The 27,793-nt window shown below is 33.0% G+C and overlaps 1 protein-coding gene across 4 annotated transcripts in view; it reads left to right on the top strand.

Moving 5' to 3' along the window:
• Positions 1-27,793, top strand: part of Kdm6a (lysine demethylase 6A) — a 197,949-nt gene that overhangs the window by 111,150 nt on the left and 59,006 nt on the right. For all 4 annotated transcript variants that reach the window (XM_063245754.1, XM_063245756.1, XM_063245755.1 and 1 more), the window contains exons 6-8: positions 3,105-3,225; positions 15,400-15,454; positions 20,379-20,413. In XM_063245754.1, coding sequence (XP_063101824.1) covers positions 3,105-3,225; positions 15,400-15,454; positions 20,379-20,413 — 211 coding nt within the window. The remainder of the gene's footprint in view (positions 1-3,104; positions 3,226-15,399; positions 15,455-20,378; positions 20,414-27,793) is intronic.

A 27,793-nucleotide genomic window follows, 5' to 3' on the forward strand; every position in this document is an offset into this window, starting at 1 on the left:
TTGTCATGTTGCTGAGACAAAATACCCAACACCCAAAGTTAAAAGCTGGAAAGGTTTATTTGGTTCACAGTTCATAGAGAGTTCAGTTCGTAGTTAACTGGCTCCAAGGCAAGGTGGCATGGCAGAGGAGAAATAGCTGATGGTCGATAGAAAGCAGCAAAGTAGCAAGTGACAAATGACCCAGTAGCCTTCTTTCCATAACTTATATTCTGTCCAGGCTACCTGCCCTTAGCGCTCACACCCGGGGAGGGCCCTCCCATTATGCACTCCCAGAACTATGCCAAAGCAATCAGTGGACTAATTTAGTAATCACACACTCTTGATCCCAGCATCATACACTTGGGACATCTAGACACAAACCAGAACAAGTGGTACTTGTTTTCTTAGCCCTCACACATATTCTCTTTATTCCCCTACCCTTAGTGGTTTTATTTTCCTAGGATAGAGAAAACTGAAGGAGCATACAAGAAAGATTGGTAAAAGTTGGGAAAGAAAATGAATAATGTATTTTATGTTAGATGAGGGAAACTGATCAGTAAAGAGACCGTAGAGTACCTCCTCTTCAGTAAGAAGCCCCATCAATTGTCATTAGTTAATACCCATTAAAGCCTTGCTATAATATTTAGAATATTAAAAATATAGACCTTACGCAATAGACTTAGAAGAACTGGAGACAGAGTGCCAATAGATAGACAATGAAATAACTGTTATAGAGTGGACCTAACTGCTGAATAGAACTAATTAAAAAATAGTTGATACTAAGGTTGAGTGGTGAGTCTTGCAGATAATAGTAGATTTAGAAGGGAGCTGAAGAGTGAAAATGTTCTCCATTAGGAGAGCGCAGTAAGGATAAGCAGTGAAGAGTGCCAGTATTTGCATGAAGAAAGTGCCTCCCCCGTAACCATGTTAATATATATTAAGAATGTGTGAGCCCCTTGTTTTTTGTACCTATGTCATATTGTAACTCAAATGGAAGAGGTATCTGTACTAAAGGCTCTGTTGGAGTAAGGCATTCACAAATACTATCTTTAGAACAAAGGTAGAATGGAAGCTGAGAGTGTATAAGAAATATTCCTCCTGAGGAGTCATTACTGGTGTCATGAATTTCCTATCACTCTCCTCCTTGTATACTTTGTTGCACCTTTTTTCTTTCCTAATTTCTTGTTACTCCTTTCTTCCCTTGCTGTTTTTCACTTTTTTTCTTTTATATCTGTGACTGAGTTTTTATGGCACTTGTGAACATTGCTTAGTTCTGACTCATTTATTACATTAGATAATTTTCTGAACTTTTAAGATAACCTTATCATAAGATAAGGTTAATTAAGGCATTATGGAATGTTCTTCATAAGCTTTATTACTACAAACATGGCATTTAAAGTATGTAGATCATAGGTGTACATTGTGACATGTTAGTGTAAAATAAACATTATTCATATAGTCATCACCCAGGTCAAGAAATAAAACATTGCTATTATCCTAGGAGCTTTCAAAAAGTTACTCTGTACCCTTTGCCAGCCATACCATTGTTTTAATTAGCATCATTTATTGCTGTAGTTGTTCTCTCTCCTAACCTTTTTGATTGGGGGTGCTGAGAATTGAACGCTTCATGTATGCTAAACATGTCCTTTTACCACTGAGCTATATTGCTATTCCTCTCTCCTTCAAACGCATGTGTTGTCTTCTTCCATTGTAAGTTCAGTGATTGAGAGACATAGAAAGCCATCTTTCAGCGAGAATAGTTGTTTGCCCCAATTCTTTCTGTCAGTTGTTTGACCACCTATTCTGCTTTAAAGCTTATGTATACCAGATAAAGAAATGTGTATGCCATATCCACTTTAAAAAAAGGTCAAACAGATGGTCGCACAGCTCTTCTTCAAGAAGTAAATTAAGTACTCTCTCATTAACCAGGTGTAACTGTGTCTGATACCAGACCTATGCTCTACCACTATTCTGCATGAACAATACCTTTTAGAATTCTTAATTTTACAATAAACATGTATATTACCACACATCTTTTTGGAAGTAGAAAATGCCTGAATCATCAAAATATGAATTGCTCTCTTCTGTTTTGTGGTATGATGTAGAAAAAAGCTAGTTTTTGCTTTGGAAGAATCAAAAGGTTCAAAATAGCCACATTAAGATCTATAATGATATAGCAGTTGTTAAAAAGCTTTGCAAGAAATATATTAGCTTGTGCTTAGAAGAAGCTTTAAATCATGGCAGGATTTAAAATGATTTCTAATATACTATTAGATCTGATACCATAATTTAAAGTTTAAAGTAGACGTCTTTGTCATTATTATTTAATATTCATTGCTTAGTAGGTAATACATTTACATGATCATTAAGCAGTATGAAACCCCCACTTCTGAATTTGTTCTACTGATAGTAAAAACCTTTTATAAAAGATACAGTGCATAAATTTGAAGCAAAGATAGACTAAGGAAAGTAAAATGGAATAAAGAACTCTGGAATGAACCCACATTAATATGGACATTTGATTTAGGACAAAGTAGCACTGTTAGAATAAGGAAGATCCTTTCCTCCCATGGTGTAGGAACTGTTGCCTATTAATTATGGAAAAATATGCAAATTGTTCCCTACCTCACAGTGTAAAAGATATGGATGGATCATAAATTTAAATATGTAAGACAAAAATAATAAAGTTAAAAAGACAAATTTTATGAAACAGACTAAAAAGCAGGATTAATTCTTCCTCCTTAAGAAAATTTTCTTGCTGAGGAAAGTTTTCTTGAGGAGGAGGGATTAATACTTCCTGTCTGTTGTCCTTTTTTTCTCCCTCTTCAAATTCCAGAAGCAGTGAGCTTAGTTATTTACACTGAGAATTTTATTAAGCCATCATATATAGTTCGAATAATGATCTTCTCCCAACTCCTTTTATATGGAATTCGATTGTATAGATTTAACTATATAAAAGGCCCAAGTGACCTTTTCTAGTTTTCTTTTTACTGTTTATTTACATCATTTTAATAAAATTCACATTTCCTTTAAAACAGTATTGCATAAAAGTTTTACTGTACTACCAAGCAGAAATTCATGCACGTTTTAAAAAGTTAAGATATTTTATGTCTATATTCTTTCAGGGCAATTAAAGCATTTCAGGAGGTGCTTTATGTTGATCCCAGCTTTTGTCGAGCCAAGGAAATTCATTTACGACTTGGGCTTATGTTCAAAGTGAACACAGACTATGAGTCTAGTTTGAAGGTAGGTTGTTGGGTTTTTTTCAAGATACAATGTTTCATTTTTGTGTTTTTGTTTTGTTTTTCGTTTCTGTTGTTCTTACATATTAGAACACTAAAAAATGTTGAAATTTATATTGGCACTTTAAGAGAATATTTGAAAATTTATTTAGATGATGGATCTGTTTTATTAAGTATGAGCCAGAAGATATATAAGGTTGGGTTTCAGGACACAAAAAAAAGTGATGATGCTAAGATTTGCATGGTGTAACTAGTTACGCTATTAAAGTTTCATTTTGTTTTTAAGTTTTGGCTAAAATCTGTTTTCAGAAAATGGTGAAGGTTTCAATCTCTTATTTGGACATCCATTGTACTCCTTTATAAGTGGTATGCTACAGTAGAGGGTAGAAGCAGCTACTTAATGATAGTGTTTCTATGACTCAATCATTGGCCATTTTTTAAACATAGGTCTCAGTAGAAGTCTGTCCACATTTACCAGCAGGATATGTGATATATCTGAATTATAAAAGAGTATTCTCAAAGCATTTGGACTGCTGGTTTGTGAACATAAATGTTGGGAAAAGATAATATGTTGTTAGCAAAATATCTCATTTCCCACTTAGGAAATCTGTTTTTTTTTTCTCCCTCCAATTTTCTGTTGAGTTTCTTATGCTGTCTGTGCCAGCACTTTAGATCTCATTGGGCTTTTCATGAAAATAGTGCTTCCTTGCATGACAAAGAATTGCAATTTGAAAAGATTGCCTGTTTTAGGAAAACGGTTAACTTTTTTTTTGAGTTTTGAATATTTGTAATGGTTGCTGTGTTCTACATATCTGCATTTGTATATTCTTTTGGTTCTAAAGGTGAGGGTACGGTAGAAGGGAGATGAAGAGTGACTTTACAGGAAGTTGTAATTTGAATTCACTAATAAGAAACTAATTTTTTTTTAAAAAAAGGCTAAATAGGAATGTCTATTTGTTACAGATTTTTAAAGTAGAAAATTATACAACTACTGTTTTATATAATAATGACAGAAGTAGAAGTAGATTAGGAAGAATTTAGACTATAGTGGTAAAGGTAAGTGCAGTTGAGGAATAGTTCTCCAGGGTGATGTAAAGTATGAAGATAAGATATACCTGGAAGGTGATACTAGGTTTTTTAAGGTTCAAAGCAGCATTTTTTTCAACTACACTATGAGTTGTGAGTAGATTTCAAATGGAAAATAAATTCAGATATGCCATCTTGCATATTTTGATGCTTCTCATGGACGTTTTCATTTTCTATTAATTATCACAGATTTTTAAGGTGTTCTATAGTACAACATAAACTTGTTTGAATATTTCACAACCTTGTCACAATATGCCTATTATGTTGCAGAAGGGTTTTTGGTAGCAGTTTAGTAAATGTTGCTGAGGAAATAAATATATTTGGGGGAAAAATAATCAAATGTGTCTCAAATAAATGCTGTGGATGCAATGCAAATCTTTTCATGAAGGTGGCACTATTAAAGAGATTTGAACCTTTTATTGGCAGTACAATATTCTATGGCTAGTGGAAAATATTCCTATTATGTGCAACCTAAATATTTCTGTATACTATTTTTATTTGTTCAGGCAGAAATTAAAGTCTTTCAGGTCATGGTGATCTTAAACAAAATTGGTTTAAGAGTGGCTACCTTTAGGGGGTGGGGCTTTTCCTTTATTTTAAATACTGGATAGCATTCTGTTATGTTTTATTTATATAGACATAGGAAAGAATTTTAGGAATGCTTGATATTTCTCTTTACCATAGTGTAAAAGTTTCCTTTGATTTTAATCTCATCCTGACATTGGCTTTTAAAGCCTTCTTTGTCCAGTATTTGTATATTTTTAGGTACTTTTAGGTATCAACATTTTTAGTTGAGAAAGTGATATTTAGTGTATTACTACAGGTGCATAGCATTCAAGTGTGAATGAAATACTCTTCTCTCCTTAAATTGCTTCGTTTTCCTGAGTAGTACTTAGCTTCATCTGAATAGATGTGGAATCTCTGACTTTTCTACCACATTAAACTTTGTGTTGATACAGATCACTGGTTAGTTGTTTGTATCACTGAAACCTCTAAAAAGTTCACTGTCACTGATACAGATGCTTTTTAGGCTGCAAACCCAAAATCTCTGACTCAAGCTGGATAAAATAACAAAAAGTAGTAGCTTATATGTGAAGTCCAGCCTCTGGGATGGTTGATTCATCTGTTTCTGAGTTCTGTTAAGGAAGCATTTTCTTGTCAGTTCTATGTTGGTTTATTTAAAGGGTAGTTGCTCTAATTTGGTAATGTAAGATGGTAGTTATCATGTGCAATTAGAAATGTTTCTTTTTTATATTTTTATATAAAGATTTTGTAGAGCAGTGCTCTATATGCTTAATGTAGTACTGACATACAATAAGGGCCCAGTCAATGATCATCATTTCATGTAGGAAAAAGATTCTGGCTTCTTGTTGATCTCTTTAAAATTGCTTCACCTTATATTTCATTGGCTGAAATAGACTACAAGGCTATTCCTGATTGATTCCTTATCAAATGAGTTGTCGTTACTCTTAGACTAGTTATGCCCAGTCTTTGAGCAGGGTTCAAATCCCTATGTATATTGTTGTGATCTAATGAAGGGGTACAAAGGGTTGGTAAAAACGATATTTTGGTATGAGTGGTAGTGTGAACAATCTGTCCATTACTGGTCAGATCTTCACTACCTTATTTCTTTTCCCTTCTGAAAGGGTGTAGCATGTATAATACTTTTTAGATAGTAAAATACATAAGTAAAATAGTTTATTTTCATAATACATTCCTTCTTCATTTAGTTGAGGAGGTGAATAGATACGAAATATGTTCCAGGGCTGAGTTTTTTATTTTATTGCTGGTGATAATATTTCTCACGAAATGTATTTCTAAAACAAATTAGTTCTGTTTTGGTACTGTGTAAACATCCCTCAGAAAAGGGAAATTTGGTTTTGAAATTTGATCTGGTCATGTACCAAACAACTAATTATATAACTGTGCATAAGATTCTTGACTCTTCTGATTCTCTATGTCTACAGAACTGGAATAATCCTATTTGCATCAGAAGATTGATGTAAAGATGAGTATGTGTACACATATAGGCAATGTTTTGTACTTAGAAAGTCTTTCAGCCATTGTTTAGTTCTTAGTTTATAATCTAAAACTCCTTTAAATTGGGTTCAGATTGTATTTGAAATCTATTTTCCTGTCCCACAATTTAATTCTTATTTTTTGTCACTCTACTCATCTTCAGAAATGTGAAGTTAATGCCGAGTGTACTTTTCAATCATACGGTGTTATTTTTCCATTAAATTGGCTAATACATATTTCATGTAAGTAGTGAAGTTCTTAATTTGTGAACTAGTTTAATATTATCTGAACCAGAACCCACTGCAAGGTGATATTTCTGCATAGTATTTTGTTGCTGTTACAGTTATCTACTTTAGATACTATCCGTTCTGGTGAGGTTAGTTGCCTATTTAACACCATACAGTTAATTGTATTTTATTTCATTACCTTTTAAAAATATTAATGATAATTAGTTATAGTTATTATATATTTGAAGCAATGTGATACCATTTCACTCAAAGAAAACTAATTTTTTAAGGTAGTTTTTGAGACAGCATCTTGCTGAGTAGTCCATGTTGGTCTTGAACTCACTGTGTAGTCCAGCCTGTTCTTGAATTCTTGGTAATTTCCTGTGAGTGCTAGAATTACAGGCATGCACCACTGTACCTGGCTCAAAGTACACTAATTCTGACAAATAATGGACCTAATTTTCACATCCTCGCAAACTTGTTAGAATAATTTACTTCACATGAAGCTAATAAATGCAAAATAAGACACAGTAGTGCTCATATTTTGACACCTAATATTCTTCACTTAATGTCAATATATCTGTTTAATGCAAGGAAAATTATACAGGAATTTTCTATTTTAAATAATAGTGCTATTTAAATAATAGTTCGTCTATAAATAAAATGAATGAATAAAATTGTCAGCTTTTTATTTATTTATTTTTTAATTGTTAAAAAGTAGAAGGAGGCTTTCATTTTTTTTTTTTTTTTTTGGAAACCTATGGCTCATTGGCTAGAGTACTACAGCAAGTATCCTTATAATTTGATAATTGTAGATGGTAAATGCTGCCTTGTAGGGGTCAATACAAAATGAATAATAAGATCCAGAATCACAGAGGCAGTATAAATGAGACTTGTCTGCTAGCCTGTTACTTTACTATATGTTGGTGTTTCTTGAATTGGCAGATAAATGGAAAAGGGTATAAGATGATAAAATAACTGCTCGTAATACAGATCAGAAAAACTTTGAAAACATAAAGAAGATAACTTTTCATCCTGATAGAATTCTTTTCTATACAAACTGACACTGCAATTGTATTTAATTGTCCATTTCATCAGTTCACTCAACTTGTGTCCTTCTTATTATATTTGGCAAGAAGCTGTTGAGTAAAATAATAATTCTGCGTTTTTTTTTTTTAAACTTTATTCTTGTCTGGGAACTATTTCATTTCCAAGTTTCTGATTTGATCTCATATCCTGTATAAGACTCAGGAATTTTACTATTACATATTTTGTATGCTGTTGTATTAAGGCAGAATGATTAAGTGGTAGCATGATGACACGTATGTATCCCTTTTTAGAAGCCACTTTCAAAATTTGTAAAATTCTTACTGTTTTTTATTTATTAATGTAAAATGCAAATTATTTCTCATTTAATTATGTTACTGTGAACTCTATGTATTCTGATTACTACCTATTAATTTACTTATATCTGTGCTTAAACTTAAGTTTCTAAAATATCTGTAATAATTCTTTGTTTACATTTTAATCATATTTTTGTTAGTTCAAATGTTTGAAAATAATGAAAGTTGGTGTTATTTCTGCATATGTATGTTTCCTCCTCAGTTTCCTTTATGATGCTTAGTGGTTTATCTCTTTCAGCTGGCATTTTGAAGATTTCTGGTCTTGAGTAGTAAAGTGGGGGAGTGATTGTGACTCATCTCTTTTTTTAGGAGTTTGGAAAAGTCCCCTTGTCCCCCCAACAGCTTAGAAAAATTTGGTAGATATAAAATTGTAACATTTAGTGTTCACCTTGATATTTGGACTAAAAAATGGTACCTGAAAGGTAACAAAATTTAAGAAAAATTCAGCAGAGTATTAGCGCATCATGGAAGCTGCATTTGTAGAGTATAGAAATTGATAGGGATGTAGAGACAGTGGGAGAAGCATACTTTTTATTTTTTAGCACTTTTTATTTAATTGACTTATTTGAATATCTTCTGGCTTTGATAACAACATCATTAAGGTTAGACTATAAACTTAACTCATTTTTTATTCCCACCATATTCAACCTTTAAAATGCTTCACTAAGGCAACTCTTAATACCAATTCTTTTTAATATTAAATACTAAAAAATGTTAGTGCATTATTTTGGTAGAGACTAACATAAAGAGAAACACATTTATAGTATTAGCTACCTGAGTATTTTTTTCCTTCAGCATAAGCATAAGTCCCTCCTTCCCTCCCTCCCTCAGAATGAAACCTAGGACTTTATAGATGTTAGGCAAGCACTTTGCCACTGGGCTAAACCCCCAACTATTGATTCTTTGTACATAAAATTCACACTGTCAGACTTTGGTTTTTTACGGTTGGCAGGAGATTGGAGTATGATTGAGGATACAGTACTGCGTACTCCTTTGTTTCCCCAGATTTAAATCTTTCTTTTCCTTCCAGGCATTGGCAGGATAATTTTGTTTTCAGCTCAGTATAATACCATTGTTCCTTTTGATAGGGATAGTCATTGCTCCCCCCCCGCCCCCACTTGTGAAGAAAAAAAATTTTCCATTTCCTCTTTTATTTTTTCACTACTCATAACTTGTTCTTTATCTTGTAATCTTTTCTAGATGTTCTCAGGTATGAAGTGATATCCTAATTCCTTTTTTCATGTAGCTATTTAATGCTCTCGATTTTATTCTATCAGCCGAATTTTGTTTCCATTTGGCATTTATTTCTACCCTGAGTTCTATTATATGCCTCCCATATGTGAAAGATAAATGTTTGGAAAGGACATGACATTAATACACAGTGTGATCAAAGTATTTGGTGAATAATTAAATTTTTAAAAATTTATTATGCCTAGAGACACTTTGGCATTTTAGTCACACTCATTCTTGCTACTTTTTTGAGATACCATCTTTCTGTGTAGGCTGGTCTTGAACTCATTATGTAGCTCAGGCCGCCCTTGAACTCTTGGCAATCCTTTTGCCTCAGCCTCCTGAGTGCATGTTTTGCCACTTTCTGAAGCAATTCCTGAAGTCTTTTGTTAGTGTCTCTACAAGATGTAAGCAGAAGTAACAGTGAATGCTGTTGCCAAGTGCTATCCAAATGGAAAGGCAGGCTTGTAAGACGTAGTATATCTTTATCCACCTTATTCACTGTATTTGGCATCCTGTGTCTTCTTTCCCAAGTCAAAATGGCCATGAAGGGTAAACATTTTGAATTTATTTAAATGTCAAAGCAGCCATAATAGTACAACTAAAGACACTCACATGAAGACTTTTAGAACTGCTTCAGAAAGAGGCAAGAAAGATAAGTGTGTTCAAAGAGAGGTAGAATATTTTGAGAAAAATTAGAGGCAGTGTCCTTTGATGTAGTAAATGCAAATATATTCCAGGTTTTCTGTGTCCCTTTTTGTTTTGTCAGTTTTGTCCCTTTTGATATTTTAAATGCTGAAGTCATTTCTAATTTTAAAAAATAATTTACTGTTTTTACTCATATTGAGTTAAGTTTATAGTTATATTTGGCTTTGAAATGCAGTTTTGTGAAATAGTCAATGCATTTAATGTCATATAAGCTTGTGTTCTGAAATAATATTTTACAGTGCAAATTTTCAGTTTTCCCCTTTATAAAATATACATCATGTTCACCTCATTGTTTATGTTATCAGTCTTACTCTGATATGAATGCAAATTATTAGATGGAAATAACTTGACTATCAGTTCATATTCTAACTATATGTGTACACAGATTGGACATACACCAGGGCCAGATTTTTAAAAATTTCTAATCACTTAGATTACTATGTTTTTGCAAAATATGCTAGTAATAAAGATTTGATAGGCTAGCTAGGATATAGTTACAGGAAAATAGATGAGCAAGAACAGTAGTATAAATGAGTTCTCGAAGGATGGGAAAGAGGATGAGGATGATGCATTCTCAAGATTTATTATCTGATTTGATAAAGGAAAGAGAATCCCCATTTAATTAGCTTGAGTCACTATATTATCAACTAAAGAAAGGGATAAAGAAAGTAGCAACATGTTTTGGGTTTAGGAATTGAAATGGCTCTGAATGGAAATGAGTCATTTAATCGTATATTGTATTGAGTTGGAAATACCTGAGAAACATCAGATGTTGGTACAGATAATTTAAGTCTGGAGCTTAAAAGAAGAGCTAGGAATAAGATTTTGAACATCTTCACTATGCAGTGTTTTGGTCATCTTCATCTTGTCCTCCTCTTCTCCACCTCTTTACCCTTCTCCTGCTCCCATCTCCTTCTTTCCCACCCTTATTTTTTTCTTTCTTAAAGAAAATGCTTTTTTCTTTTTTTTCTTTTAAAGACAGGGTCTCACTTTGTAGCCCAGGCTGACCTCGAACTCAGGGTGATCCTCTTGCCTCAACCTCCTGAGTGCTGATTACAGGTGTGTGCTGCCAAGCCCGGCACTGTTAAAGAAATTTTTGAAAGCAAGTGTGATAAACTTTAAAGGAGGAGCTGCTTTTCTGAGTCAACATTGTGAGGATCTACTAGCTAGTAAGATACTGGTATACAGTAGAGTCTGACCTAGGAGCAATTATTAGAATTTGAGAGTTATGAGAAAACGTCAGTTGGATCAGTTTGGTTGGCAGTGTGTCTTACAAACCCTAGCAGAACTTAAGGGTTTCAGTTCTATATTGTATTTTCAGTGACCAAATCCCTAAGTAAATACCATCGTATCCTAGGACATCTCCTTGTTCTCATCAGTTTGTTATAGACTGCTGGTTTTAGAAATCAACCTTGTTGGTTTAAACTCATACTTTTAGACATGTAGAAATCTGTAACAATGAAAAAGAAATATGTGATTTACCTTCAATAATGCAGGAACACCTGGCACACCTTCCCCTCTCTCACTTAAATGATATATAAAATTCCATTTTGTAAGGAGCTGTAAAAAGCTGTAAAAAAGACTACGCTCTTTCCTCAGGCTGAAGTAACACTTTTTATTTTCTTTGTCTCTTTTTGGATGTAATTATAGAATTAATCTTTTTTGTACATTCCTGGGACAGATCAGTTTAAGAAAATTAATTTGCACCTTAATTGTAGTGAGCTTTGTATTTTCTATAGCTGTAGATGTAGCAGAGTACTTGGTATAGAGTAAACGGTAGTAAAAACTTTTTACTACCGTGTTACTCCTGAAAACCCATGTCCAGCTTAATTAAATATAGAAAGCAATATCACCCCCACATACCTTGTTTATATGGTCTAAAATAAAGGTTTGGGGGGCATGCACACAATTTACAAACTTTAAAAATGATGACATTTATCCCTGAGGGTATATTAGAACAATTTGCAGTGATATCCTCCTGTTCTGCAGGGTGTTACCCCGAATCACTGAATCAGATTGCATCTGGGATCCAAACATTGCTCCAAATAAATAATTTATAAATACATACATAACTTTTCAATTATGAAAAGTTATTTCATTGCTTTTCTTCAAGATTGAGAATATAGTTGAGTTCTGCAATTCAAAACATTCATGAAAAAATATTCATGAAATAATCACAAACTATTCAGGTAGAAATAAAACAATTTAAAGAGAAACAAAGTCTTGAAACTCAAGTTTTACATGTGATTACATGAATATGGATTTCAAGTCTCAAAAATCAAGTTCCCATAGGCTGTATCAATCAAAATGCTGTGACATAATTTTGAAATATTGAATATGTCAAAGACTTGTAAAACAAAAGTTGACTAGTGATAAGGATATCAATAGAAATTGTAATGAATCCAGTCTCACATTAAATTGGGCCAAAAGTGTTCTATGAAAAGTAAGTCACTGTAATACTAAAAACATATCTTAGGCAAATCTTTTTGCTTTGAAACTAATTTTTGTATATAGTCTTTGCACTTGCAGAGTTGTTTTCTGTGTAATAACTGTTCTACACAGCAGCAGTCAGTTTCAGCATTGCAGTGTCTGGTGTGAGGTACAGATGTTTCCCTAGGTCCGCAGTGACAGACCTGTGGCACATATACCACAGTGGACTGTTAACCATTGAAGTCACTAAAGGTTTGCCATTACTGCCCTAAATGCTGCTTTTGTTGCTGGGATGGGTATTTTATCATGGTATTTTCCAGCTTATGGAGTGATTATGGTGATTGATAGTCCCTTTTTCATGTTTTATATGTAATAGACACATCTATTTTGCATCCGATTTAAATGTGGTACTGGATATTAAGCTATGGGGTCACAATATTCCCACCCTGGTTCCTTACCTTTGTTCAGGGTGCTGAAAGGTGTGCCGGTGATTTTGTGTGGGATGATTTTATTAGCTATTTTTAGGTTTCTTACAAATATTTAGTAATTATTCTATAAGTTCTTCCATTGTGTGCATGCTTTTAAAGTGCATTCTTGGAATAATTTTCGTTTATCTTCACTGGTTGATATTCTATGGTATTGTAGGTTTGAAATCGTGCATCAGTCAGTAACTTGATTGCTACTTTAAGGTTGTTTAATAATTATATATAAGTCATGGTGTAAACTGTTCTTGCCAGGTTTCGTTGCAAGATCTTGAATGCTGAGAGAGGCTCTTTCTTGTAGAGTTTCAGTGAATAGTAAAACTAAAGTACTGCCATCTTGAAGGCTTTTTCAAGTTAGATGTAGATTTTGTGGCTTAGTTAGGAAAGGTGTGTCTTCTATCAAAATATTAGGGTTTTAATTTACAACCTTGCGCTTACCAGGCAAGGCCTTGAGCCACTGAGCTAAATCCTTGGCCCTTGGGTGTTTTTTTTTTTTTTTTTTTTTTTTCTTTTTCTTTTTCTTTTTCTTTTTCTGAGGCAGAGTCTTACTATGCAGTTCAGGCTGGTTTTGAGCTCACTTTTTTGTAGCCCAGGCTGGTCTCAAACTTGCAATGACCCTCTTGACTCAGCCTCCCCAGTGCCGGGATGGGATTACAGTCTGCACCACCACGCCCAGCTTAAAATACTAGTTTTTGTTTACAGGATAGATTAGATGAAAATCTGAATGTGTGATTGTTGTGCTATTTTTATCTAGAAGAAAAGTAATTAATTAAAAGCATGTTCACAGTACCCATACTCATAGTATTCATATTTTAAAATAGTGTCTTCTGGTTTCTGTTGCTGTAATGGCACATTTGAAGATATGCAGTCTGCTTAGTAGGTCAAAGGAGGAGAATACAAGCAGTTCTTGAAGTGTTCAAAGATTGAACTTTTTTCACTGAGTCAACCATGGCAAATAATTTTTAATTTTTTAATTTTGTTGACCATTGTATCCTTAGGTCTGTACTGTCCTTAATGGAGTTATTGACTCTCACTAAATATTTGTTAAGTAGGTTAACCATTTAATATTTTAAGGGCCACAGTAATTTTGTTAGTGTTAGTAGTTTACTAATCAGAAAATGTTACAAGCTTTAAAGTTTTAAGAATACTACAAATGTAGGCTAGTCTAATTATGCATGTATATAACAGGCAATGGAATATGTAGTAGCTACTGTGTTCATACCAAATGATGGTTTCTAATTTCTTATAACATTGGGTAGCTGACATTATTCTTATTAATTGAAGGTTTTAGTTTATCAAACACAATTTTGTTGATTTTTGTGTTGAAATAGAGTATAGTACTTAATGCTTGCTGGTAGTTCTTTATCTTGATAAAAAGAAAATTCTTTTGGAGTTTACATCTGGAAGTTGTCATTATGAATATCAATCATTTGTTCAGGAGTTACAAAAATAGAACTTCTTACATGTTTGTATCATGAATGTGAGAGGAGAGAAATTGTTGTGGTTGGTGCTTTTAGAAAATGATTTGGGGCCAGGGGTTTAGCTCAGTGGCATTTGCCCTAAGTGTCTGCGTGGCAAACGCGAAGTTGTGAGTTTGATCCCTGGTACCAAAAAAAAAGTTTGTACTTCATTACTTGTGGGTGGGAGAGGTGTACTAGCGAGTGAACCTTGGATTGCTGAACCATGGTGCTACATCTTTAGCCCTTTTTATTTTGAGACAGGGTCTTCCCAGGCTGGCTTTGAATTTGAGATTTTGCTGCTCAGTCTCTTTGAGTACCTGGCATTATGGGTGTGCTCCACCACACCCAGGCCTGGTTATTACTTTTAATACTAAAACCTTGTAGAGGCTCAGAAAATTGGAATATACATTTCTGAGACTTTTTTTCTTTAAAGAAATGTTCAAAGACATTCACTTGTTTTTTAGCTTGAAGGTTTTATATCAGTTCTGATACTGGTTATTTATCTTCTTAATTTACATACCAGGTTCAATATTGATTAACTGTCACACTATGACAAAATGTTCTGGCAATTGCATTTTTAACATTTTGTGTTATGCATTGCTGCTAACATGTATTTTATGGGTAGATTTCTGATAAATTATGAGAGAATACTGTAACATATTAGAGGTTTAATATTGTCTGAGGAATTAAATTTGTACATGTACGTTGAAAAGGACAATTACATCTTACAGATTCAAAAGTGTAGGTTTCGTTTTCAGGTAAAAAGTAATGTTCTGACATTAATACCATTGGACTTCTTGTATTTTAAAATTGATGATGTGCTCCATTTAAATTGTTTAAAATACTTCCTATTTACTTGACAAAAATATCTGAAGCCTTTTCATTTTAAAAATGCTTAGGATAAGTTGATAAAATTAATTCTTCAAATTCTTTCTCAGCTGTCTCAGGAAAATAATACAACAAATCTTCAGTGGGCAGCAGTAAATATTCAAAGTAATTCTAGTTGGTTAGATAATACATTTTATTTGCAAGGCATAATTTCAGTATTATATTAGATCTTACCTGAAAATTATTTTAAGACACTTTTATGTGACTAAATTTAGTGTATTAATTTTCTCACTCTCCTCTTGCAGCATTTTCAGTTAGCTTTGGTTGACTGTAATCCCTGCACTTTGTCAAATGCTGAAAGTAAGTATTAAGTACCATAGTTTTCTACATGTAATCAGATCCCTTAATCATAAATAACAATAATAATATTAATGTTAGTAATAAATTCTTTGTGATGTTTTTTTTATTATAGAATTGTTGAAAGTTAACTGTATTGGTTGCCATAACTACTTGTACAAATGGAACATGTGAGGCTGTGAGCAGCTTGTGTCTAAAATAGGCCAGTGAAATGGATTGTTGAATTGAAATTGTCTGCACTAATGAACAAGATATACATTTTATGTCTGTTAATTACATGTAGATGATTTGGAGGTATTCAAAAAACCAGGTTTGCCAGTCATTTTAGGAAAATGGATACACAAAGATTCTTATATGGTAGCTTAATGATTCTAGTGTATGGTATTGAAATTACTAGTAATTTTGAAGATGATACTTGGACTTTACAGTTTTACACATCATATTAAAAAGTTGGAGGTAATACTTTTCAGGTAATTTAAGACTATGTTTGTAAAATACATTTTGGCACAATGGTTTTCTTCAGTTGTTTTTTACTTTCTATGTAGACTTCATTCCAAAAAGAGGTTGGATTGATATTATAATGTATTTATCAATAATTGTGTTTTTGTGTATTTAATGTACTTCAAAATATCCAATAAATACTTTTTAAAAACCATTGAATTAAAACTGGATTTAAAAAAACTTTCTTCCTTACAAAATGTAAATTTTAAAATGTAAGAAGCAGTGAATTATTCTTCATGAAAATTTCATGCTATTCAAAGTATTTTAGGATTTAGAAAGTTTGTATTTTACTGTAAATGTTTTGGTTTTCTTTCTTTGTTAAACAAGGATAAGGGAAGAAAGTAAGGGCCCACAGAACGTGAACAATGAGACACCATTGCCTCTAAGCCTGAAGTAGTAGAGGGAGCAAGAATTGACCTGAGAGAGACAGACAGAAGCTGATCCATTCAGTGCCTAAGGAAATTGTTTGATCAGTGAGAAAGCTATAGAATATTTACTAATACATGCATTAAGGGCAGAGCATGGAGGAGCTAAGGCTACAGCTCAGTAATATACTGTCTAGCATTTGTAAGGCTGTGGGTTCAGTCTTCAGCAACACATACACACATCATAGCATGGGATAAATCCTCATCTATAATGAACTCCTCCCCCTTCCCCTTGCCTTTTTGGCAATACTGGGGATTGAATGCAGAATCTTCATACTGAGATACATTCCTAACTGACTTGCCAGCCAGCCAGCCTGCCTTTCTTTCTTTTTCTCTGAGCTACATTCCCAGCCTCTTTATTATTGTCTGTCAGTCGATTAATTGATTGATCAAAGTGGTCTTACTCTAGCTCAGGCTGATCTTGAGCCTGCTGATCCTGCTGCCTTGCCACAACTTCCCAGGTGTGTTCTATAATTTCCGAATGCTTGTCTTTCATGTGCTTTTTTTTTTTTTTTTTTTTTAATGGTGATGATGGTGGGCAAGTAATGCAGATTGAACACAGGGCCTCACAAGTATTAGTTGATAGTTCTACCCCCAAACACTTTCTCTTTACATTTTCCTTTTATAGAACCAGGAGTTGAACCCAGGGCCTTTACATTGAGCTACATCCCCTAGCACATTTTTTATTTTGAGACAGAATCTGACTAAGTCACTAACCTGCCCAGGCTGGGCTTGAACTTATAGTCCTCTTGCCTTAGCCTCCTAGAGCATTGGGATTTTAGGATGAGCCATCATTCCTGGCTTGATCAACTATCAAGGAAATTTCCTCAGGAGGGTAAAAACAATGTAAAAAGATTTCTGTTTTCTTTAAATAAAATTTGGGATTTGGTAGTGATCAGTGTATTGGCAGAATAAATGGAAGAAAATAACAAATGCAATAACGTTTTACAGTTTCTAAAATAAGGTTTGATTGAAAGAATATAGTTCATTGATTTAGGAATTTATAAAGTGCTAGTTTGTACTTTTTCCTTGTTTTTTTCCGGGGTATATAAATCATCTAAAATAGAGACCCTTGACATCTTTTTCAAATTAGTTTCATGGAATAAGAAAATAGCTTGTTTTCATTTATTTCATTACTATCTTGTACATTGAAAGTCGTCACTATTTGTCAGTTTGAGACCTTTCAGAGCTCTTTCTTAAATGTCAGATATCCTCATTCTAATCTGCTCTCTCAGTTGTAAATCATTACTCTTGGGAAGAAAATATTGATGGGTAGAATGAGTGCCACAGGGTGGAAAACTTTCATGTTAAATTCGTTTTTGTTTTTTGTCTTTTTGAGACAGGTTTTGCTTTGCATTTGAGGTTGGCCTTAAACTGACTTTAAAGCCTAGGCTGGCCTTGAACTTTCGGCAATCCTCCTGCCTCAGCCTCTCCAGTGCTGGGACTTCAGGAGTGTGCCACCATGCCCAGCCTCATGTTAAATTTGATGTGAACAGTTTGAGCCATCATAAGTATATCTTCAAATCTAATGTGTCCATATGTTGGTTATTGAGAAGGAAAACAGAAGTGGGCAGACCAGCATTCCATCCTTTTGCCCAGGGCTGAGAACTTTCTTAAAATTTTAGTGTTAAAAGTGGGAGGGTACATATTTTAGAATTTTTAGGCCATTATATGTCATGTGATTTGCATAGTTTATTTTTAGGCATTGGATATATTTACTTGGTGACTATGATAAAGGTGAATAAATGTCTTACAGAGCACCAACAGTTGTAGAGTACCTACTTTGAACCAGTATTACTGTTTTAGATACCAGGTTCTTTACTGTCTTTTTAAAACTTATTTCTCTTTGAATTATTTTGTCATTAATTTGTGTATGCCACAGACCTTGACAACTTTTTAAAATCCTTCCAAGTTACTTGTGATACTACAAAGATTAGAAGTGTAAGTTACAGGGCTGGGAGTGTAGGTCTGTGATAGAGGACTTGCTTGGTATACACAAGGCCCTGGGATCCATAGTTCAGATTATATAAAAGTAAAGTGAGCTTTTAAAAGTATTTCTGTAAGTGACATTTATGGCACAAATCATTTATATAATTACAAAACACAAATGCTCTTAGTGTTTCTAGACTTATATAGCAGGGGTTAGTTACAGTTTGAACTGCAGAATCAAACTAGTCTTTAAATGTAGAATCATGATATGAGAATTCTCATATGATTGCCTCTTCTAATAAAATTGTTTTATTATTAATTTTGTTAATTTTTAAATTAATATATTAATTTCTGAATAAAGTTTAATTTCAAAACCTCTTATGTTAAAATTTATTAAAACTTTTTAACTGAGACTTTCCAGGTAGAGCTACCACTTAGACAGCTATGCTCCTATTTGAAGAGGACTTTAACAATGTAAATGCGTAGTGTTTCTCACACTCCAAAAGATAACATTGAATTTTGTAACTCATGGGATAATAAGGTCCTTGACATTAAGGACTCTGAGCTAGAGGTAGTTTGGAGTGTTAGTAAGAAATAGCAGCTAGCTACTGATCATTTTTCTTCTTTGTTCGTCTTCCTTTTTCTCCTTTCTTTTTCCTCCTCCTCCTCTTCTTCCTCCTCTTCCTCCCCTTCTTTCCTTCCTTCCTTCCTTCCTTCCTTTTCTTCCTCTTCTTTCTTCCTTGCCGTGTTTATTAGAACAAGAAGACTGGGGGTAAATGAGCATAGATTTTCTATCTCTTCCTCATTTTTTAACCTGTAATAGTCTTTCTCCAGTGATATAAAGAGGTGAAATTTTGACTGATGTCTGAAAAATAGCTGCACTGGAATAGGGAGTGATGAAAAAGAAAAGTCCTCAATCTGTGGAACACACACATATAGCTCTTACTTTTTGTGTATTTTTCATGAAAAGCTGTTTTTCATTTTCTATGGAGTATATCTTATTTCACCTCCCTGTTTTAATTAATGTATGATATTTAACTGAGATATCCTTTTGATCAAAAATTGTTATGTGATTTTAAAGTTCCTTATATATTTTGTTTGCTATCTTGCTGATGTGACAGGTAACTTTACTATTATGTAGTTTAGCAGTTCCTAGGTATGGCATCAAGAATTTCTCCCAGAACTGAGTAAAAAGGCACCCTTCCAGGTCCATCCAGTGTATCTGAATAATAATCTCAGGAATCTGTGTTTTAAGAAGCTTCCCAACTGCATCTTCCAAGTTAACAAATCAGTGAGAGTTCAGGTGCACACTCCATATTACCTCTGAACCTTGTTTTTAAAATTCCACTTAAGCTTTTTACGTGTAGTTTTGAAAGATTTACAGCTTTGTAATATTTAAGTAGCTAGTAGCCGACTTTGAGTCGTACCTTATTTTTGCTTTTGAGTAGTTATATAGTTATTAAGAGTTCGAAATAAAAGCTGAAATATTGTTGCTAATTTTATTTTCAACATTTACTCACTAATCTTTGAACTGTTTAATACATGTCCTCCAAGTGGTTTGACATATTTTTTTAAAATGATGAAGTCTGTCTCATTCTGAAAAGCTGAAAAAGGAAATACTTAGGTCTTTTCTGTTATTAGCAGTGTCACCATAGTTTATAAAATCTTTGTTTATATGAATAAGATATATCAAAAATCTAGTGGCTTTTTTGGTTTTAATGTTTTTTATTAAATACTGACTTTACTGTGATTTTTACTTGTAACTTATTTTATAGATGCCATGTTTTGAAATGTATAAATTAAAAAGATTTTTCTCTTATTTAATATTGCCATTTTGAATTTTGTGAAATGTTATTATTTATATATTAATACTAATTTATTATAATGACAAGTTTTATTTTGATGATATACTTGTAGTTTCTTATGTTTATTGTTTAGTGTTCTTGTTTGTGTATTTTATTAAAAACAAATGAGAGTGTGGGCTGTGCTTATGTCTTACATTTTGTGTTAGTCTTAATTTACCTCAAACTCAGCCGTAGTGTTACTGATTTTTTTTCCGTCATTCTTTGCAGTTCAGTTTCACATTGCCCACTTGTATGAAACCCAGGTAAGTGTTTTAACTTGCCTAATTTAAAATAAAAGCAAGTTATCATTCATTTCATGTTTTAGTGAAATTGAATATATACAGATAATATTTATGGTGCTTTGGGCCTTAAGTCTTATATAAATTTATACACTATATTCGTTAAAGGTGGTCAAATAAGTTATTATGGAGTGCTTGCTCTGTGCAAAGAAGTTCCATTTAATGTGATTTGCCTCTAAACTTTATTTGTAAGCTCATGGTTATATTTAAGATTTACCTTTTTCATGGTGCAAAATGCCTCATTTTTTTTTCAAAATGTTTCGGGTAGTTGTATAAATAACTATATATCATTATATAATTTCCTTCACTTTTTTTTAAGATTAAAATAGCTCCTGTGTCACTATTTGAAACACATAGTTAGAGTCACCTCTGGAAGTCATTACCATTACTTTCATGGCTACTTTAAAAACTTTTTCACTTTTAGAACATTCTGTTTTATCAATGGCAGATTTTGCTCAGTTTATTATTAAAGGTAAAGCATATTTAGTGTAGGCAGTGCTATAGTGTAGAAAGTTGGAGATACGTTGGATTGAGACTGAATGTTGCAATATTATAGTTTCTACATAATGTGTATCTTAGAACATTTTTAGAGGAAAAATACTGTTTGTTATGCATAATTTTTGTTTTGATACTTTGACTCAAGTATAACAGTAAGGTATGTAAGCTCATCCTCAAGAGATACAAGATCTTGCTACAATCCATTATGTATATTGTTTTGGAATATACTCAAGAGAGATTTTGTGTGTGTGTGTGTGTGTGTGTGTGTGTGTGTGTCTTTTTCCTTTTTATCGATACCAGGGATCGAACTCACAACTGCATGCTTGCAAGGCAGGCGCTTATGCCGCAGAGCTAAATCCCCAGCTCCTCAAGAGAGATTTGTACTGGTGGTTCCTAACCCTAGCTATGTAGCAGAATCATTTGGAAAACCTTAAAAATCAAAGCCATTGGAGGAACTTTAAAAAATTAACATCACAATCCTTTATACCACTAATAATACCAGTCATCCCCATACCGCTAAATCAGAAGTGATGCACACTGAAGTTGAATTCTAACCAACCTTTTAATATCCTACTCCCTCCCTCATGGCAGCTTTTCTATCTCTTGATGTAATTTGTCCCTAGCTGTAGTATGAGTTTTTTAAAACTTATTTTAAAGACAATAAAACAAAACAGAACAAAGCAGATCAGAAGAAAACAATGAAGTGACACAGATTTCAAAGCAAGACAACAGAGATCAACAGTGGCTATTATAATGTCTCTTGTTTTCTTCTAAATAGTTGTCTATATCTTCACACACAATGAATTAATACAAAACAAAATAGTATAAAACTGATCAAAACAGTAATGAAGGCATTACAGGCCTTTAAAGCCAGACAGTAGGAAATTCAACGATGGCTACCATAATGTCTCTTGTTCTCTTCAAAATGGCCGTCCATCCTACCTTTATTTTAAGTGAATATTTTTGCTAAAGTTCTGGTTATTTGACCACTTTGAAATTTTCCTTCCGTTTTCTTCTGTCTTTCATGGTTTCTCATGAAAAGTGGTCTGTTGGTATTACTGTTTAAACCTGTAAGGTAATGGGACAGGTTCCTTGCCTCCATTCATTGATTTATTCTATAAATTTTGTTAATAATTCAGATGAAACCCAAAAGAACAAAACTCATAGCAGACTGATTATTAGGAGACAGGAAAATGAGACGGTAAGCATGTGAAAAGATGGAAAACTCTACTCCAGTGTTTATAACAAGAATTCTGTTTTTGAGGTAAAAATATATAGAAAGTAAAACGACTACCCTACTTACCCATAAAAATGCAGTTTTATAGTTAAGCCAGTTTATATCTAAAGACTTTAGTTATGAATATGGATTTTTTTTTTTGTCTTTTTCCTTTTTATCCGTACCAGGGATTGAACTCACGACTGCCTGCTTGCAAGGCAGGCGCTTACGCTGCTGAGCTAAATCCCCAGCCCCTGTGAATATGGATTTTAAAAGTTTAATCATATATGATTGTTACTGCTAGGTAACTTAAGTTGAAAGGAAGGTTTTCTATATATAAGAAGTTGTCCCACTAATAAAAAAGAAATTCTGTATCATTTTGTAATCCCTTTGGGACCTGTCCCACATTACTTTCATCACATTAAAACTGAAAAATTGTGGAATACATATACTTAGAGAAAGCCTCTCAGATAGGAGCTGTTAGGGTTGAGATCTGATTGAAGACTTTATTCGGTGGTATAATTTGCTGAGGCTGATAAGTAGAGGGTGTGTATGTGTTACTATTACTAGGTCATTCTCTTTAAGAGGTATCAAGTGTAATAGTTTTGTGGTATTGAGCTTACATAGTGTTTTAACGTTATAAAGGAGGCCTTTTTTAGCAATGGAGGTGTGGTAATTTTAAAAGCTCTTTTTACTTAAAGTTAATCATATGTATTCAGGTTTGGGTAATTTTAGTGGGGTCTTATCCCCCAGCTCTGAATTTCTATTTTTTATGATCTCATAGACAGAGCTCTTCATATCTTAGTAGATTTTACAAATCTGATTCAGGTAGTTTTCTATGTGTGTTATCCCCCATCTGTACATAAAGATAACTTTGTTTTTCTGTGTATCATACCCCAAAATATATTATTTTTTGAGCATTTATATTGATGAATTAATTTACTCAGACCAGTTTTTTTCTAATAATGTACTTTAAAAAGTACTAACTTGCTTTTTTATTTTAGTAAAAGAACTAGAACAGTTCAGCATCTTAATTCTTACTAAGTTTAAAGGTTCAGGGTTTCTTTCCATTTTATTATTAAAATACTAGTTATTTTTGGGTAATCCAAAATGAAAGGTCCTGAAAGACTATAGTTACCCTTCTCCTTCTATTTTCCTAGCACCTATTTCTTTCCCTAAAGCCATTAGTGTTACTAGTGGGTTTTTTTTCCTCCAGCAAAACAGTGTGTGCGTGAGCACATAGTGAATATATGCAAACTCATAAAAATAGTATCAGTTTATATATATCAGCATGTACGTGATATTTATATATACACATACATATAAATATATATGTACACATGCTTGTTTTTCTTTGCTCAAACAAGAGCAAATTTTATGTTCTTTTCTGACATTATTGTAATTTTTTACTTAATATTATGTCTTGAGAAATTTCATAATAGTGCTCATAGAACTACATTGTATATCCCTTTGCATAGATATCCCTTTGATTACAACTCCTTGAAGAATAGTTATAAATAATGCTAATATGAATAACACTGTTTTAAGAATTGTTAGTTTTATTTCTAGCATTTTCTTCTACCAAGCGTTAATTACCTAAACATTGTAGCTTTTATCTCTCTTACGCAAATCTAAAAATTCAAAGAAAAACCTAGCAATGCAGTATGTCATGAATTGATCAAGGTTTATTTTATTGAAATATGATTCACTGTAAGGAACCAGATTAACAAAATAAAATCACTGTCAAGAAAACTGATAATATGATGGAGAAAATATTAAAAGTTTTTAATAAATAGTAATGCGTACAGGAGAGAAAAATCTGTAGACTTAATGGATTAGATTTTTTTTTTAAAGACAGTAAAATCCAACAACAAAACAGAACAAAGCCAATCAAAACAAAGCAGCAAAATTGGTACAGAATTTCAAAGCAAGATACCAGGAAAACAACAATAGCTACCATAGTATATCGTGGTTATCTTCACAGTAGTTGTCCACTTCATCAGGTATAGCAAAATCAAGCCAAAAACAAAGTAGAATAAAACCATTCAAAACAGAATGCTGAAAAAGCAAAACAATGAATCAGAACAAAGCAAAAACAGTGAAAATAGTGTTGGACTTCAAAGACAAGATAAAAGGAAATCCTTCATATTTGTTATAATGCATACTGCCATCCCCCCAGAGCTACTCAGACCGCTGGCCCCAGGCCTGCATCGTCAATCAAACAATACAAGCGTTTTGTTGCTTTATGTACCTTAGTGTAGCTATCAACTCAGCCTATCCTCTGAACCGTCTGGTGTGGGGGGGAGTGGTGGTGTTTGATTCTCAGCCCATGTGCTGATAGGCTCACAGGTTAGAATTTTGGTATTCTGAAAAAAGCTAACATAATAGATAAACCAGTCACTAACTTGATAGGGTATAAAAGGGAGTGAAAATACAGATACACAAAATAACAGAACTATGGAAACAGAAGAAATTAAAATAATCGCAAGACACTACTTTGCAGATCTCTGTGCAAGTGAATTTGAAAACCTACATGAAGGAGAACACCCAGGGAAATGCAAGTTAGCGAAATTGATTGAATTTATTAGAATGAGAAATGTTACAAAAATGTGATTTTCACTGAAGAGATAAAATTATTTGTATCATGCAGAATATACCGTGCACAGATGTTGTTTCAGGGGAATTTTAGTAGACCTTTAAACACCAAATACTCCCAGTGCTCTATAGCTTTTTTCAGCTCATTGAACATAAAGGGTAACTTGTTATCCCCAACCCCTTTTATTGTTTGTGGTGGCGCTTATGAAGTATCTCTTCATCAGACTTTGAGAGACATAATGTATTTATTATAGTAATGGTACTTTCTGCACTTGATGTTTTAAAATACAATGCAAGTGAAAAATCCTGATTATAAAAACTAACTATGGGCCATAGTGCTTTAAAATCTGTTAAAATTTTACATAGACATGAAATATACCATTTAAACCATTTTTTAGTGTATAGTTCAGTGGCATTAAGTATCTTCACAGTGTTGTCCAGCCATCATCAGTATTCATCTCCAGAACTTTTTGTTCCTTTCACAGTGACTACCTATTAAACAGTAACACCTTATTAGCCTCTTTACCTAACTCCTAGCAAATACTGTTGTACTTTATTTCTCTGAATTTGACTACTAGGCATCTCATAAGTGAAATCGTATGTCTGTCCTTTTGCATCTGGCTTATTTCACTTCGCATGTCTATAAGTCTAGAGCATATAGGATGTATCAGAATTTCACTTTTTTAAAAGACTGAATACTTTTTTATGTGCACACCACATTTTGTTTATTCATCTGTTAATGAACATGAGTTGTTTCTGCTTTGCCTAGCATGCATGAAGCCCAGGTTTTCATGCCCAGCACTGTAAAAATAAAGTTAGTGTGGCAGTGGTATGTGAATAGACAGATCAGTGAGATGGAGAATTGAGCATGTGATAAAGATGATACCTTAATTTCTTGGGACTAAGGTGGGTGTATTAATAGTTCTGAGGTCACTAGTCAACAATGTGGGTAAAGTTAGATCTACAGCTTAAACCATTCACGAGAATAAACTACAAACTAGTCAAGCTAAAAATGTAAAGGAAAAAAAAGATACCATATAGGTATTACAGAAAAACATGAAATCCTCACCAAACCTGATATAGAAGACTTTCTAATTATAGTGCAAAGTTCAGAGGCAGTAAAAATAATGATCAGTTTATACAACATAAAAATAATTTCTTATGGCAAAAATTATAAATTTAAAGGACATCCAAGATACTGGGAGAAAATGTTTGTGATATGTACTACTCACAAAGGGCTAATTTCCCTATTGTGTAACAAATTCTTGAGCAATAAATGAAACCCTAATTGAAAAATGGGGTGACAGTGGTGTTGGGGATGACCCGACACTTAAGAAAACTATAAAAGTACGAAAAAGAGAAATGCAGATCAAAACCAGTGTAGTACAGTTTCTCACCTGGGGAATGCATAGTGGTATAGCCTTTCTAGAGGAGCATTTGACAATAACTTAGCAAGACTGTATGCTCTTTTGACCTAACAATCTCACATCTACGCCAAAAGTATGAAAATGTATAGACAAAACTATATCAATTGCAACATTGTTTGTAATTGTAAAGATATTAGAAACACTAAATGCCTGTATAGAGGAGAAGATTATATAAACTAGCACATTCATGCAGTGGAATGCTGTGAAGTGTAGAAGAGGAAGAGGAAGATTTGTGTGAACTGATACAGAGTAGTTTCTGGTATATATTAAGTGGAAAAAATACAAAGTGCAAAGGAATATATGTATGGAAGAAAGCAAATGTACATGTGTAAAACAAAATATACGGGTGTCATTTGTGCAAAAAAAGCTAAAACAAAATAAATAAGATTGATTACCTATAGGTTGTGAGTATGAAAGGGTTAATAGGGTTAATGGGTTAATAGGGATGTGGAGTGTATAATTTTTTATGGCTCTGACTTATAACCTTGCAGTATGTTCTATATCCTAAAATTGAATATTTAAGATCAATCAGGATGTTGGCCAACCTAAAATAGAATACAAATTAACAAATGAATATAATGGCATTATAAATGAAGAGTGTAACTATGTTGAAGGGGGGGATAGGAATGAAAATAAGTAATTTAGTGAACAGTATTTTGACTCTGTGGTGTAAACAAGAGATGAAAAAAACTATAAAAAAAATCCTGTACTATACTTACAGAGGTACAGATCAGAAGTTCTGTAACTACTTACTCTGAATATTGGGAATATAAATATGTTACAGAAAATAGCCAGGTTTGTCACTGTCAACCGGCTTTAAATTGCAGATACCCACATTGTCTCTCTAGTGTAAAAAATATTAAAAACTGAAAGGAGTAATAAGATCCAAAATGTATAATAGATATTGGAAAAATGACAGGGAAGGAATCTGCCCTAAAGAATATAACTGTATGTATATTTAAGTGTTTAAGATAGATAACCATAGTACTAAGTTTTTGTTGGATCATCGAACAGAATGGATTACACTGTCATTGTTTGTCCACTTTTTGTGCTTTGATTTTGTAATTGAACAACTGTTTCTAAGATGACAATATGTAATTTATTAAAGAGTGATTTCTTAGTTTTTTTTTTCGAAATTCTGTATTTTCTACCCTTTTTCTGTATTACTTTTTTTCTATAAATCGCAGATATCAGTGTGAATTTGTGGTCATTATGGATATGGTAGGGAGGCAAAAATAAATATAGAAGTGTATATTGTTTGCTTATGTATACATATATAAATATATTTTCTAGCTTTGTTTGCTGAGTTGACTGAGAAGCAATTAACTCTACCCAACATTATTGTTCATGTCTTAGTGTCTCAATACCATTGTTCAAGAAAAGGAGCCAATGAACTATTGATCACCAAATATAAGTTAAATAAATAATTATAGTAGTGGAACATAAGGAACAGAATAAAATATATTAGTTCATGTTGCTATAAATGATGGCTATCTTCCTACTGGATAATTTATTAATTACAAAAAGGTATCTTTCTAAATAATTTACCAGTATGTTTTATAAGTGTCAAAGTAATGGAAATCAAAGACCTGAGGATCTGTCCCAGAT

The sequence above is a fragment of the Cavia porcellus genome, unplaced genomic scaffold, assembly GCF_034190915.1.
Source record: "Cavia porcellus strain 051 isolate PalLab524CR breed Dunkin Hartley unplaced genomic scaffold, mCavPor4.1 scaffold_3, whole genome shotgun sequence".
Taxonomy (NCBI): domain Eukaryota; kingdom Metazoa; phylum Chordata; class Mammalia; order Rodentia; family Caviidae; genus Cavia; species Cavia porcellus.